Raw genomic sequence first — 15240 nt, 5'->3', positions numbered from 1 at the left:
TGAGTCTACAATTCAAATATGTTTAAATATTAACTACCAAATTAATTACTGAATCCAAAACCCACAGATCTTGGTGCACACCAATATGAGCAAGCTGTGTGGGTGGGATCCAGATCTGGCTGTTTCAGCTTGGTCCCATCTCAGCATTGTACCTTTAGGGAGTCTGGTGGAATATCTGTGTAAGGTGCTAAGAAGCCAACTCCTAATCTGTCCAGAGTCTTTTGAGCTGAGCCCAAGGAAAGGCAAATATCTGCCTTATTTAGGTCTCACAGGGAGTGACTGTCAAGAGCTCACTTTGTGGAAATGAAATAAATGACTTGAACAGTACCCTGGGCACAAATGCAATCTATGGCCAGAAGAGTCCTGGGTACCTTTAAGTGTCTACCCTACATCTGCACCTCTTGCTCCATCCCCTGTGCTCGCTTATGTTGCAGATATACCTCAACACTAACACTGCGTCTTGCTAACAGCTTTGTTCTCTGTCCTCAGGAAAGACTCAAAATTGAATCTGTAGCAGTGACAGCACTGGTTTTAGATAAACCAGTTGGGATTTGACGACTACTCTTTCTCCAGGCATTTCCAGCTAATGAGGATTTTGTCACTGTGACTGCCCTCAGCCTTGCAAGCTGCTGCTCCACAATCCTCTTGGGGTGTGTGGGGTAAAGTGTTTGCTTTTCCACACACTCCTAAGACATCACTTCAGACTGGGAAACTAATGTCAGTCTATGTCTTTCCTTCACAGGAGAGGGGCATGATGCTTGCCCCTGGCTCTGCTCAGACATTGGAGCAGGGCTGGCAAGTAACAGGAGCAGCAGGAAGCCTCCATAACCTGAAGAAATTTAATAATCAAGACTTCAACCACCTGCGAGCCTTATGTCTGAGCCAAGGGCTGCTTTTTGAGGATGCCACCTTCCCTGCTCACATCAGCTCCATCGGTCCCAACCTGCTCCCAGAGGATAAGCTGCGGCGAATACAATGGAAGAGGCCAACTGTGAGTTACACCAGTTGGGGTGTTTTGTAGTCCTGCTGCTGCTGAATGGAAGCACTGGTGGCCAGGGGCTAAAGCCCTCACCTTGGAGAAAGAGATCTATGTAGACCCCAAGGGGAACACCAGGAGTGCAACAATTGAAGGAGGGATGTTTGCTGTCGGATGTCTGGAGGGAAGAAAACCTCTGTAACATTAGTGATTTCATTGAGTACATTTTTGTAGGAGGTTTGTTTCCACCTGTGAACCTGACTGGAATTAGTGTTCCCACTTTGGTCTGCTTCTAGAAGACTTTGTGCAAACCTGAAAAGCTAGTGATTTCTGTCAATGATCTCTGATGTCTCTAATCCAAGCTACTGACTCAGCAATAGCTATTTTGAAGTAATTGGGACAAGGCACGAGATGAAGTATGTTTTGTCTGCTGATTCCGAGTTGCTGTTTAATAGGCAGTTGTCATCATTCAGAATACAGATGTTTAAATTGGGAGAGGGAAAATGCATATTTGGGTCTTTTGTCCTAGGACCTAATGGAAGGAATCTTTCTGTGTTCAGACTGCACCATATAGCACTGCTGTGTACCATTTGCTGCTGGTTCAGCTACTGAATTTGCCATGTGCTGCCTTTTTGCTGAGTTTTGCTGAGCACACCACTAGTGCCTGGCACCTTTGGCTTCCCTGAGCTGGAGCAAACCAGTTCATCTCCTTGAAGGCAATCCCTCAGGGTGTAGAGACAGTAACTGTGAGACTGTAAGGACAGGACAAGACAACTGGAAAAGATTTATTTGGATGGCAGATGCAAATAGGGCAATGAGGATATGCTTGAGCTTGGCAGCGTGGTGACCTTGGCATGGCAACAGTGGTGGCTGCTTGCATAAGGGAGCCTGCATAGCTGCTGAATGTGGATGCCCAAAAGGAAAGGTGGGAATCTCCATCCCTGGTGTAAAAGCAATGAGATTTACAGAATCACAGAATTTGTTGAGGCTAGAAAAGACCTCTAAGTTCATCAAGTCCAGCCTATTCTATGATTCTATGACCCAACCACACGGCCAGACCACAGCACTAAGTGCCACATCCAGCCTCTCCTTAAACACCTACAGGGGCCAGTTAGCTCAGTGGTTTGAGCGCAGTGCTCGCAACAAGGACGAACACCGAGGTTGCGGGTTCTATTCCCGCTCGGTCCCCATGTGTTGCCAGGTCTAGTCGAGAGGTGGCGTCCCTGCTCAAACCCAGGGAGGTTGGACTAGATGATCTCTAAGGTCCCTTCCAGCCTATGCCATTCTATGATTATCCAGTTATGTAATGAAAAAAAAAATCCACAAAACACAACAAAAAGGGATGTTAGAAGGGACTCCCATGGGCATTGGAATATAATGTTATGATACAGTTCTTTTTAAGCACTAACCACTCTGATCTTTTTGCTGTCTGGGAGCAGCAGAGAAGCATAGGATTCAAAAAACACATGAACTGACTTAGAAAGCCAAATACCACTGATTTTGAGGCATCGCATTGTGGCGAGAACAGCTATCCTCAAATATCATGAGAGTTATTTCACATGCAAAGGGGCTGATGTACCTCGCCAAAAGCAGAACCTGCTGTTGCTAGTGCTTGGAGTTTGTCAGGTGAAGCAGATCTAGGAGAATTCCCTTCCATTTTGCTGAATCTGTGAAGATTAAGGTGATGAATGAAAGCTTTTGTGGAATCAGTTTCAAAAATTTGCAGAGGTTCTCTCCTTCCCAGCACTTTGCTTTTCAAGATTTTGTGGTTTTGTTGTTTTTTCAGCAACACAGTTTCTGGCATCACCTAGCCAAATTGACTAAAACCAATCATTTCCAATAACTTTCCAGAGTTTTATTTTGGGAAGGAGCAGGATGAAAAGTCATTGACTTTGCCAGAGCTCTCCTCCAAAAAAATGAAACTGCATCCTCAAGGCACAGAGTTCATGACACAATTGTTAAAAAGCCTTTTCTGCTATTACAGAAATTAAGGCAGCATCATCAGCTGCTCTTCTCTGATATACTCAAGGAACAGAAGTTGAGAATGCTGACTCAACTGCCTCATCTAGAACAGAACCCCACAATGTCAGTGCTGAAGAAGGCTCCATTTAATTTTTTTTTTTTCCTTATTTTGATCAAAATTTTGAGCAGTAGCTGCTTTCCACCCAGCCAGGCTTTGTCCTACTAGACAAGATACAAGATGAAGGGCAATGGCACCAGCTGCCTGGAGAGATGAACCAAAAGTTCTCAAATGTCACCACAACACCTATGCTCTGTCAGTGTAACTTCAAAGTGTAGCCTCTGTCTCCTGGAAGAATGAAACGGAGGCGGAAGAAGTTGATAAATAGCAGTGGTTGCTTTTAATTTATAGAGCTGCAGATGTTTTGAGTCAAGGGTCAGGAAGTAAAAAAAAGCGTATTTACATTTCAAATGTCCTGAAAGGCCTCCGGCTGCATCCAGTTGGCTCTGGGAGTTGGTCCCTGGGGAGGAAGAGGGAAGGCTGCAGATTTCAAAAGGAGTTGAAGTGCCCCATTCTTGAAGGCTTTCAGTACCTTTCACCTGTGTAAAAATGTTCATAATCTATTTATTCTTAGGTCATTGCAATGCTAACTCTAAGGATACATGATCTCAGGTGTTTAAGCTACCTAAACTACTCAGCAAAGAGATACCTATAATTTCCCCAAGGGACACTGTTTCCTACCTGCATGCATCTTCCAGAAAGTGAGTGTAGTTGCATCCTGTCAACAGAGCTCAGCCAATTTAACCTATGTCTATCCTCCACCATTAGCTCCCTCTGACCTTAGAAGAATTTGGCTGGAAATGGACCTGTGACAAAAGTGGCATCTTGGTCATAATAATCTCTTAGCCTCTGTTTTCTTAGTCATATAGTAGCTGGTTATTTAAGTGGTAGATAGCAATAATAACTGCTGTCATTATTCCAAATCCAATTGAGCAGTTGAATAACACGCTGCTTCTTTTGCCTTATACATTGTCAAGAGAATTGCCAATTACATTCAGAGGTTGGAGTCTTCACATCTGGGGGTAATGTATAAAGTAGAGAGAAAATAGTTCAGTTTTCAGACAGCAATAGTCAGTGGTGACAGTCAGAAACAACTTATTTTGACTTGTAAAGGGAGTTAATTTGATATGGGAGTCCCTGAAGGGGGTGGTGGATTGGGAGCACCAAGACAACAGTTGAAATGTCACTTTTCCTAACTCTGCAGTAGTTGCAGTTTCCCATCAGATGAGAAACCCCAGGCTGTTTTTTCATCCCTGGGCCCTCAGGGCAATTTCTAACAGAGTTTGCATGTGGTACTTCAAGCATTACTAGAGGTGGGATGGGAGGTACCAGACACAGCAGGAGCTCTGCAATTAACTGGTCTTTTGGTTCACCCACAGTGCTGAGAAATGGGAGAGAAGTTCTATTTTAGACCACTCAAAGTATTTTCTGTAGCTAGGTTTTTCTGAAGATCAGCCAAAGGACAATTCTCTGTGGAGAGTTACGTCAGATTTAAAAAACTGAGGTGCTCCTTTAAAGAGGTTCAGAACAATTTTTTTCATCATTTGATGCCTTTCCTTCACCAAAACAATTGGGTGGAGCAGAGAAAGTAATGAAATGATTTGCTGTTGCTGAATATTTGGTTTTAATAAATTAATGTGTAGGCCAAAGATTTCACTCTGTTCTGAACATAATGCATAGTACTATACAGAAAGAAACTGAATTAGGATCCAGATGATGTGAGTTGTGATGGTGCTCGGTGTGGAATGCTTTTGCTAACATTGGTTGCCTTTTCAACATGGTATATGTGAGGGAGAGAGATTACCACGAATGCAGCACTGCCTTGGCCCTGCACCAAGGATAGCCCACCATTGTGCTCGATATGATGCCCATTATAAATGTTAAGGATAGTCTCTGACCTTCAGTACTTAAGCTTTAAAAAGGCCAAAATGAGCAGAGGGTGAAGTTGCTGAAGACTTTTCTAAAGGGTGTTCAAGGTCACAGACTGTTGGTCCTGTGCTCCTTGCCCCATGTTTCTTGGGGACCCTTATGGAGTGAGAGATCGCTGAGAAATAGCTGGCATAGGAGGGTCCATCCCGTGTTTTGAACAGGTTTTTGACTCATGGGGCAACTAGAAGAGCAGTCTGGCTTCACCGTGGCAGGCGTTACATCAAGACCTGCAGCCTCCACGGAGCTCTGATGAGGATGACGGAGCTGAGGAGCGTGAGGAGCCTCCTGACATCATATTGAGATGGACTACAAGGGCCGAAAACTAGCTGGACAGATCATTCAAGGAGTCATTCTTGTCTCTGTAATAATTGGTTTCACCTATGGATACATTGCTGAGCTGTATTTGCTTTAGTGTGTTCGCTAATACTCCCGCCGTGGCCTACGTACCGCCACAATTCTCTGAAGTGTTACCTGTCTTAGAGCTGGCAACAGAAGAGAAGAAGCCAGCAGACAGAGAGACATGTTAAAAGACTGCACTGGGGAAGCGATCTGAAGTGAAAAGGGCCAATAAAAAGCTCTTTGGGGGGCTTTTTGAAACCAGGAAATGTGATTTGCCTGCACTGGGGACTGGCAGCTTGTGAGGTAGTGTGGGCCTAGGTGAAGTGGGCAGGCTGCTCCTGAGGCATGGGCAGAACCAGCACCACCCGCGGCAGATCTAAACGAGGCCTTAATGCACCAGCGGTCACTCATCAAGGTGACACCCACCCCTCCATGAAACCCCCTGAGAGTACAGTGACCTGGTCGCTGCACACCAAGCAGGGAAGCAGTGAGTGGGCATCACGGAGGGCCTTGGCTGTGAGTGCCTCTGTTAGTGGTTATCGCCCTCCCTGGAGGACCTAGTTGCCACTAGGCTGAAAACCACGGCCAGAAGAAATGTGGGCACCTGGCCGGCACTCCCCTGCCAGCACGCAGCGGTGCCGGTCTGTGGCTGCAGGGAGTGTCCCAGCCTGTCCCTCGTCCCAGAGGCCGGCAGAGACAGAGACAGTGTTTGTGTGTGGTGTGACCAAGGGAATGATCTGCTCAGCCTGGTGGCAGAGCTGAAGGGGGAAGTGGAGAAGTTAAGGAGTATCGGGGAGAGTGAGAGGGAGATAGATTGGTGGAGCCACTCCCTGAGGCAAAGGCAGCAGGTGGAGGAGCAGAAGATCCCGCCCCTCTTGCCAGGAGGGAGTAGGAGGAGACCCAAGAGATGGAGGGAAATGGAAACAGATCCCTGCTTGGAGAGGCAGGTGAATCCCTGCCTAGCCCCATATGCCAACTGGATCCATCCCACAGGGAAGCCTGCTGCCTCCCTGGGGCCCAGGTTAGAAATGTTACCAGGAAATTTCCTGGTCTGCTGTGGCCTTCTGACTATTACCCTCTGCTGGTTATGCAAGTCAGCAGTGACGGGACTATCTGAAGCAGCTGGCATGGATTTCCTCTGCATCATCACAGTCTGTTCGTAGCACCAGGGCGTGGGCGTCTCGGGTATTTGTCTCATGTCACAGGAAGGGAAGGGTAGGGTCTAAAAGAAGTCCTTGGACAGAAGCCACTGAAAAAGGCTGCTTTAGTCTGAACTTGAGCAAGGAGTGTATCTTGTTCTCTTAGACGAGACTCGGAGAACTGTACTACTACGTTGATCATCTAAGAAGTATTGGGGAAAATTATATGCTTTGAGCCAATGTTTTTTTTCTGGGAAGAGTGATTTGTCATTTCATCCAGTAATTTTGAAAAAGGATTTGCTCACAATTTTTCTTCCCTTTCTCTGTCCTTTCCTAAAGCAAATGTAACCTCCTTTCAGCACCAGAGTGGCTATCATGATTCTGCACTGCTTTTGGTGATTGTTTATTTATTTGCATTGTATTTGGTTCCCTGAAATTTCAAGGAATTGACATCAACGTTTAGGAATTTTGAACCCAGGAACTAACTAGAACAAAATGGACCCTTTTAAAAAATCATAGTGAAATTATACTTCCAGACAGATAAACTATGCTGGAGTTCCTACTGCATCAGCCTTGGCCAGGCTGTAGCTGGAGGGGAGAAAAAGATAGATTTTGTTCAGGCAAGAAATCAGATGACAGTTTGAAGTTAACCTAAAAACTTATCTCTAATAACACAAGGCATAAATGAAGAAAAAAATACAAAAAAAAAAAAAGAAGAAAAAGAATTGTGGATTGTCACATTGGCTGCTTTAATAAAGCAAGTTCTAGGAAATGTGTAGTGATGAGGGGTAGTGATGTCCTGCACTACCTGCAGGTCTGTCACCTTGGTGCTGTTTTCTGGCATGAGCCCAACCTGCTCACCAGCTGTTCATGACAGAGTTCACAGCTTCAGTATTTCCCAGAGGCCACAAGGCCCTTGGCTCCTGTTCAGTATTTCTCCTTGATGAAAATCAAAATCAATTCCCCCTTATTTTTGAGTCTGTGTGTGCAATCAGTGCGACTGAAAGGGAGCAGCGTTTCCAGGCTGCTGTTGTCTCAGCCATGCCTACTCAGCTGATTGTATCTGACCTCGACTTCAGGGTTCGTATCTTTGGGCGGAGGAAGCTGCAGCGCATCAGCATTTTTACATCTGTCTTCCTGCACAGGCTTTAGATGAGGAGGGTTTATTAGTATAGTTTCTCTGAGCTCTGTTCCTTTTGGAAAGGGCTGTTTGTTGGGGGTGAATGCACATGTCCTGGGTAGAGGCGAAAGGAGCACCGCTATGATGGTGTTGCTGACTCACCTTCTTCCCTATTTCTCAGGCTGGGGAGTCAGCTAGCAGGATTATACGGCTGTGATGGCCACAGCGGAATAGTTGGTAATGCCATGCCGCTTTGAAAACGTGAGGTATATTGTGTGGTTTAAGTGGTAGGTTTCAGACCTCTAAGGAAACTGCCTCTCAAAAGCTTGAGGTAGACAGGGCTCCTTCCCTTGTTCACTCCTTTGTATGTATCTCCTTTGTCTGCAGTTCTCCTTGGGTTTTTTTAGCACCAAAACACAAAGCAAGTGTGTTGCAAGGTAAAAACTGAACTGGTTTCGGTTTCTGCTAGTTCTTGGACACCGGTCCATCCTTCAACAGGACTTTTTTTTCACATTTGTGGGCTACCCACCTGTGTGAGGTCTGAAGACCTCGTTCCTCCACAGAGAGAGAGCTGGAACAGAGCAGGGTTCGTTTGGTTTTGTTTGTTTGGGTTTTTCTTTGTATTGAAAACAGACAATTAGGAACTGAGCTATTCTGCTGTAAAGCAGGGAATTAAGTTCTGGCCTTGCAGACAAACCCCTTGAGATTAGTCTCATTTTCCCTCTCTAGGAGAATGTGAAAGAAAAAAAAAAGAGTAAAAAAGAAAAGAGATTATGAAGATTCAAGAAAACAGATTCCCAATTCCCTTGAGGTCTAATAAATGCAAAACTGTGATAGAGACTCCAGCCTGGGGAGTCCTTTAGCCCCTAGATGATGGAGAGTGGGAGGATGTATGCGGGAGGAGCACTACTTTTGGCTTGCTTGGTTATCGTCTCCCTCTCCAAGCTGTTGGAGTCTGCGTCGATGTCATCAAGTGCAGCTTATCCTTTGTTCTGCCCTCCCTTGTTACTCCAACTGGCTTCTTTCTGTGTTAGCTCTTCTGTGGAGGGTTCCTGTGGTTATGGGATGTATGACAGTGGCATTGCCTGACCCCTCCTCAGCCCACTGCTAGGCAGTGCCCTCAGTCCAGGGAACTGCGATATGGTGTTTACTTCTCAATCCAGAGCAACACTGTTAAAGGCACAGCAATGATGCCGAGTTAAGATTTGTCCAGCTGAGAACAGAGTTTTGCTTTCAATCAATAGCAGCCATTTTATTTTTCTTGGTTGGTGTATGTTGAACAGGGAACACTGCGGGCTCATGACAGCAGGATGTATCAGGAAGGTGAAGCTGGAGCAAGGGGAGCAACACAAGTGCAGCTGAAGGAAAAGATGTGGTACTGTGGCAGGAACAGAAAAGGGGCTGGGATTTTATTGTAGGTGAACTGATCAGGAGACAGCACTGCAAAGCGTCATCTCCTGACTCTTAGCTCTCAGTGGCCTTGTGCCTGCACTCAGGTCACGCTGGCGAAGTGGAGAGATCTGTGGGAAAGTGGCCATGGTCAGATGACTCTACTGGGCAGCAGCCTGCAGTCAGATTGCCTTACAATGTCTAGGAAATGCCCCCTCAGGCTTTCAGTTTTCCACAAAAATATTTGACTATATCCTTTGTATGTTTGCATACAAAGGCCTACATCTACACTGCTCACCTTCATCTTCTTCTCGGGACTTGTTCTTCCTTAAAACTTTCAAGCAATTTTAAAAAGAAATTTTGAGGCAAATACACATACAGAGTGCTGTCCTTCCAGCTTTCAAATTAATTGTCTATCTTGCTCTTTGGGTAAACAGTACTTCTTCTCTGAAGGATGAACTTGGTTTGAACTTGAACTTCTCTTTTATTTTGAATACATAATGAAGTCTTCAGTGGGCCAGGGAAAGCAAGTGATGATAGCTTTGTCCTGGGGGGATGAGTTCAAGCAGAGCACTTGACTTGGAGCCCATATGGTTGCCTTCGCTGCTGGACGCGTAGATATTCTGAGGAAAGACCACGTGCCTCTATGAGCTCCCTCTTCTTTTTCCCCTCCAGCTAAAACTGAACAGTTTCAGGGAAAATGCCACAAAGACTCATAATTTCTTAGTGAAATGGGGCACTGCTTCTGGACAGACTTATAGTTAAATCTGTGATTTCTCTATTTGTCCTGCAATTCGAGCACAAGCAAATAGCGAGGCTTGCACGTTCTGTGTAGCAGTAACTATATGTGTAGCTGTGTTTTGCAATAATAGACAATAGTTTCTTGTCTTTTATGACTGCTGTATTCTTGCCTTTGAAGGAAGGGGAGCTGATTGGAGACTTCCTTTCCTCCCGTTTCTTTTGGTTGAGAAGGCCTAGATTTCTGAAGCACTTCACCCGTTACTATTATGTCCTCTCTAAGCTCTTTCAAAAACCTTCTGTTCAGGCTCACACAGCATCCTTCAAGGTCAGGCTTGATGGGGCTCTGAGCAATCTGATCTAGTTAAAAATAATGTCCCTGCTCACTGCAGGGGGATTGGACTAGATGACCTTTAAAGGTCCTCCAGCACAACACATTCTATGATTCTATGATCCTTCAAGGGAGCAGCCACTCCACCTCTGACTTCAGGGATCGCGCTCTTCCAGAGCTCTTCTGAGTACCTGGCCTTGCAATTTCCTGCCACTGCCCGCTCCTGCCTTTGCTTCAGCTTCTGCTTGTCCCCTGCCTTCCCTTGGCACACACCAACGCTCACCAGAGAGCCCATACTGTGGTGCAGCGCATCCTTTTGAAGCGTGCCCATGCTGCCTCTTTTTCTCAAGCTTGCACAGAGGTCACTGTGCTCAGAAGCACAAACCTCTCGCTAAAACCTGCCCCGCCATTCCTGACCGCGGTGCAAGGAGCACTGCTGTCATTCAGCCAGTAGCACTGATGTCAGCTCAGTGGGAATTCACCTTGTATTTGCTATGTTTATGCAGAGCGACAGCTATCGAAGAGCCCCTTTTCCATGGCTAGTCACACATTCTATGTTGCTTACCAATTATTACCCCCTAAGTCTGTGGGGACTACACCCCACTGGAAGCAGAACTCAGTGTGTTGTGGCTGGGGATTACAGTGAGAGCGTTTAACGTCTCCTTTTGTTCCCTCCGATAGCCATGAAATCGTCTGTGTGCACAATCACAGCGTGCCTTGGCATGTTGGCTGGGGCTGACTTCAGATCATGTCTTCTCTGGTTTTAGACAAAATACTGATTTGTCTCAGCAAGGAACCTGCTTAATGACTCAACTGATCCCCTTCTTCTGACTGTGGATTTGAGCATCCTGGTGGGCAGTAGAGTATCTACGGAGACATCTAATGGGCTGACTTTTCAGCCTGTCTCTGTAACGGGTTACCAGTATCCACAGTGCACTTGAGAATTTTATTGTCCCGGCACAGAGCAGAACATCAGCCCTTTTCTCAGGAATCCCATAAGAGACGCAGCTGCCTTCTCACTAGTTTCAGGCCCATGTTTCTGTACGGTGATTACCTCCATGGCAGCTATGCACTGTAGCACATCCAGCAGAGCTCTGCCTGGGGCAGAGATAATGGGGGAACAAAAAACCTCGTTCCTTTATGCTGTTGATTTTCTGGGATGACTGTTGGCAAGACAGACATACGCAAAGGGACAGGCCAAGTTCAGAGCTGGTCATGCAAATTACTCTTTCCTGCCTGTGGGAGTCTTTTGAATTCACCCAGGCAAGGGAAGCCAACTACAGACAGGGAAATAGAGGCAGGGAGAAGATGAAGCTGGAGTAGATGTAGAAGGGAACGAAGAAGGGTCAAGCGCTGCTGCTTACCTGTATGATGACCATGCTGCTGCTGGTGGCCACCGCTTCTAAGTCCTGCTTCCATGCTATGGATAGATCTCTTCTTGCAAATCCCTGCAGTTCCAGGATAGATGTGGATGGCTACGTGAAAACATTTGTCAAGGAAGATGCCTGCCCAGGCTGCCTTTCCTGGCGTCAGCCGTGCTGTGGAAGCACGATCTGTCTGCCGGCCTGGAGCAGCAATGTTACATTGCATCTTTTCCTGACAGGGAAACTTCTTAGAGGGTTTTGATCGCTGCGAAGCCTTTCAGAGAACTGACAGCATTTGCTAATGCTGAGCTCATGCAACCGTGTCAGTCATGAGCCGTGTTGTGTGCTGGTCTGCTTTTTGTGCAGCATGTCAAATCAACTGGGGAGAAGAAATGCCAGGGCCTGCTTAAGGAATATCTACTGTATTATATTTCTTACTGAGATGGTTTTTCTCCCTTTTATCTCTTTATTTTCATAGGTGCATAGTGACTTTCCTATTTAAGGCTGATTGCTCTTTCAAAACAGAGCTTAACCCAGTTGGGGTGTGCCAAGGGTTACTCACAGGGGCTACTCAGGCCATTCCTGCCTGAGATATCCCAGACCACTAGCAGATGCAGGTGGGAGAATTGTTCACATTTCTGTGTGCAAAGCCAAGATCTGAAGTGTTTTGCCCTTTACTACCCAAGCAAGACTCTTAAGGAATGCAAGTAAAATTCTCCTTGAATTAAAAATAATTCAGCCAGGCCTATAGGATTTTGCAGCCGGAGATTAAGCTCGCTTTCTATAGCTTTCTCACCAGTGATGAAAAGCAGCCCAGGCTGATCTATATTAGTCCTGCACAGAAACAGAAAAGGCTCGGAGAGCAAAACTTTCCCAGACCCAGTGCAGAGCTGAAGTACAGACTCTGCTCTGCTTTCCAAGGAAACCTCTGTGTGCCCTACTGTTACCCAGGAAAGTGCAGCCAGGCTCAGAGCCCTCTCTGAAAGGTGTTGGTAGCATTAGAGAAACCCAAATGAAAACTCAGTAAGTACTCAGCCACAAGTCTCCACCCCTAGAAGTAGCTGAGCGAAATAAAGAAGACATGCCTGAGTATCTCCTCTGGTTTTGTTGGTGGAAGGCAGAAAAACATCAGGACTCAAGAGAAATAGTTTTCAGTGTTGGAAAAGGAAGGCAAACAAGAGTCTTCAGGGGGCAGGAACATACTCTTGAGTACTCACACTGCTCTTTACGTTTTCTTTCCTCCAGGAACTTCAGAGAAATCCTTATTTGGTTGTGGATGGAGTCAGCAGATTTGATATCATGCAAGGAGAAATAGGTAAGGTCATGTTGCTGTTTTGGCAAAGACTGGCGCAAAGCAATAGCCTGTGGTTGCATTTCTATGTTCTGAATGCTCAGTGGGAAGACACGGACCGTGGCAGCTGCAGTAAACAATTAGTAAATGTCCATCTAGACTCAGACATGTTCACGTACGATTTATAGGAGATATTTAACAAAATTCCTCAATGCAGCAGCTTTAATCCTTGTTACTTATACACAGCACCTGTCCTTTATGTATATAAGGACAAGCATAGAAAGGGAGGTCTAGCTGAGATCAGGCAGATGCTTCAAGGGTCAAACACGGTTCTGGGGTAAGTAGTCACAGCTACAACATGTGTAGGATTGATTTTTCATCTAAGATCTTCATTTGACTCTCAGTGTTTTCTTTCCCAATACTTACCCAGACGTGGGTCTGCACCCTGTATTGGTTCCATCTTTCTGTCATGACCCGTAACTATGTCTTCAACCCCACTGAGAGGGTTGAAGATTTCCTAAACGATGTTCTCAACTGCAGGTATGAACATGACCACAAAAGATAGAAGGAGCATGAAAGCAGTAAAAGGATGGCTGGGTGGCATCAGAGTTCCCAAAGAACTGGTTAATAATGGATAGTGGTTCTGCATTCTGGGGGAGAAAAGGGAGGCTAGAAGAGTGTTTTAACAAGCTGAGTCTTGGGTGTCTTAGAAGTTGAAGTCCACTCTCCTAAAGAGTTAGCTATGGTCCAAAACAGTGAGTAACAGACAAAATGCACTGGATTCTTCCCTCCCTTCAGGTGACTGTTGGATGCTGGCTGCCCTGGGCTCCCTGACACTGCAGAAACATTTTTTAGAAAATGTTTTACCAAAGGACCAAGGATTCCAGGACAATTATGCTGGGATCTTTCATTTCCGGGTATGTCTTCTCTGCTCTAGTGGTACTGATCAGGCTTGGCTGATTGGATCATATAGGGGTCCAAACTGTGGTACCAGATCTCAACATCCTTGAATCCTTTGATTCTTCAGTGCTGTCTCCTAGTTCAGAATTTTGCAGCAAATTTCAAATTTTCTAATGATTCCTTGTGTTCCAGGTTGTCCAGTCATATGTCAGGAAATCTGAAGCCTTTTTCTGAAAGTTATGATCCCAGAGGTACAGATACCAGCTGTTCAGGAAGATTCATGTACATGTTTTAGATAGCATTCTGGTGTCTGCTTTAATATGGACAGTTTGTTATTGCTGTCAGCTCACTGGTGTTCCTTACCTATTTGGACTCATCTTCTTTTTTCCCATATATTTCCCCTTGCCCTTTTAGCTCAATGGAAATGGCTTGAAATTGCAAATCTTTGGAGACAGATCAGAGAAACAGTCTTTTGATATTTTGACGAGATTTGTTTCAGAGAGAGGAGCAAGGCTTTTTAATACGCCTCACTTACTACCAACTCCTGAAATTCTCTGAACATCTCAGGAGGGTGACTAGGATAGTAACTGATAGGCCCAGTGTGCTTGTATCTGAATTGACGAAGTATGTTGTGGAATTAGAAGCATTTATATTACCATTAAGATGCAAAGTTAAACTGGATGTAGAGAGAATCAGTTTATACTTGGCCATACATCATCATCCTTTTTTTTTTTTTTTCCCTTTTCTTTCACCATTTGGTTATATGCAGTTCAGTACTAAGCAAAGTGCTCTGGCAGTGAGATGACTTTGACCCCCTGGAGCTCTCATGGAGCAGCACCAGGAGGATTATCTTGTGGACAGTCTAAATTTTGCTCTGTTCCTTTGCTCCTCAGAATACCAGATGTTTGTGTCTTGGCCCTTTTCCAGCATGCAGAGGTGCACTGTATGAGATAAACCAGCTGAAGGGACATCAGTCTGCTTAAAACACATTAAAAAGATGCAAGCTAGATTATCTTTCATGAGAGATTTGAAAAGATTAGTTAGGAGCAATCCTTAAATCTTAAGCAGTATAAATACCTTACAGTATTTGAAAATGTTTTCTCTGACATCTCATCTGCAAATCAATGCAACTGTTTCTGGCTTTCCTTGAGCAATAAACCCCCGAGAAAGCTACTCTGAATGGAAATGCTTCTTGGCAATGCTTTTCAATTATTCCATCAAAGATATTTTACTGCCATCCACAGGCTAAGCCGCCAGTCCTCAGTTCAGTGAAGAATGGCAAACAAGGCATACCATATGCTAATATAAAAATGTTAGCTTATAACTTTTTTTTCGCCTCTTTGGATCTGGAGCACGTAGCCTCTCAGGAATACAAAGAGCTGCTTCAATTTTCTTGCATGACACTGGCTGATCAGCTGCAAGAGTTTAGGGTATTAATCACTTCATCAGATGTAGTTAAGATGGGTGACTTTTTTTATCTAGGACTTTCTATGAGGTTTCTCGTTTCCATTGTGACTTTTTCTGTTCTTGTGAACTCAGATGAGACTAAAATCTAAAAGTCTGTGGCAGTCAGGACAAAGCAGCTCTCTGTATCCAGCTGAAGAAAAGCACAGTGCTGCATTCAGAAGGTCTCCAAGCTTGAGCTCTCTACCAAAGATGGCCAAGTAACTTGGCTTTTGGAAAAAAATGTCACTCAGGGGGTTT

At 45.2% G+C, this 15240-nt stretch overlaps 2 protein-coding genes across 2 annotated transcripts in view; one reads left to right on the top strand and one right to left on the bottom strand.

The window, feature by feature from the left end:
* Window positions 1-754: 754 nt before the first annotated feature.
* The window catches only part of CAPN13 (calpain 13), a gene marked incomplete at its 3' end in the record, with an annotated part of 40134 nt that continues 25648 nt past the window's right edge, over window positions 755-15240 (top strand). The window contains exons 1-3 of the mRNA XM_009877557.1: window positions 755-991; window positions 12591-12660; window positions 13435-13553. Coding sequence (XP_009875859.1) covers window positions 755-991; window positions 12591-12660; window positions 13435-13553 — 426 coding nt within the window. The remainder of the gene's footprint in view (window positions 992-12590; window positions 12661-13434; window positions 13554-15240) is intronic.
* Window positions 2532-11360, bottom strand: LOC104280029 (heat shock transcription factor, Y-linked-like). The gene is given in 4 exon segments (XM_009877556.1): window positions 2532-2735; window positions 2767-2832; window positions 2835-2882; window positions 11346-11360. Coding segments are annotated over 4 exon segments (333 nt in total).

Source organism: Apaloderma vittatum, unplaced genomic scaffold (assembly GCF_000703405.1).
Source record: "Apaloderma vittatum isolate BGI_N311 unplaced genomic scaffold, ASM70340v1 scaffold1391, whole genome shotgun sequence".
Classification (NCBI taxonomy): domain Eukaryota; kingdom Metazoa; phylum Chordata; class Aves; order Trogoniformes; family Trogonidae; genus Apaloderma; species Apaloderma vittatum.
This window is presented reverse-complemented; position numbering and strand designations above follow the sequence as displayed.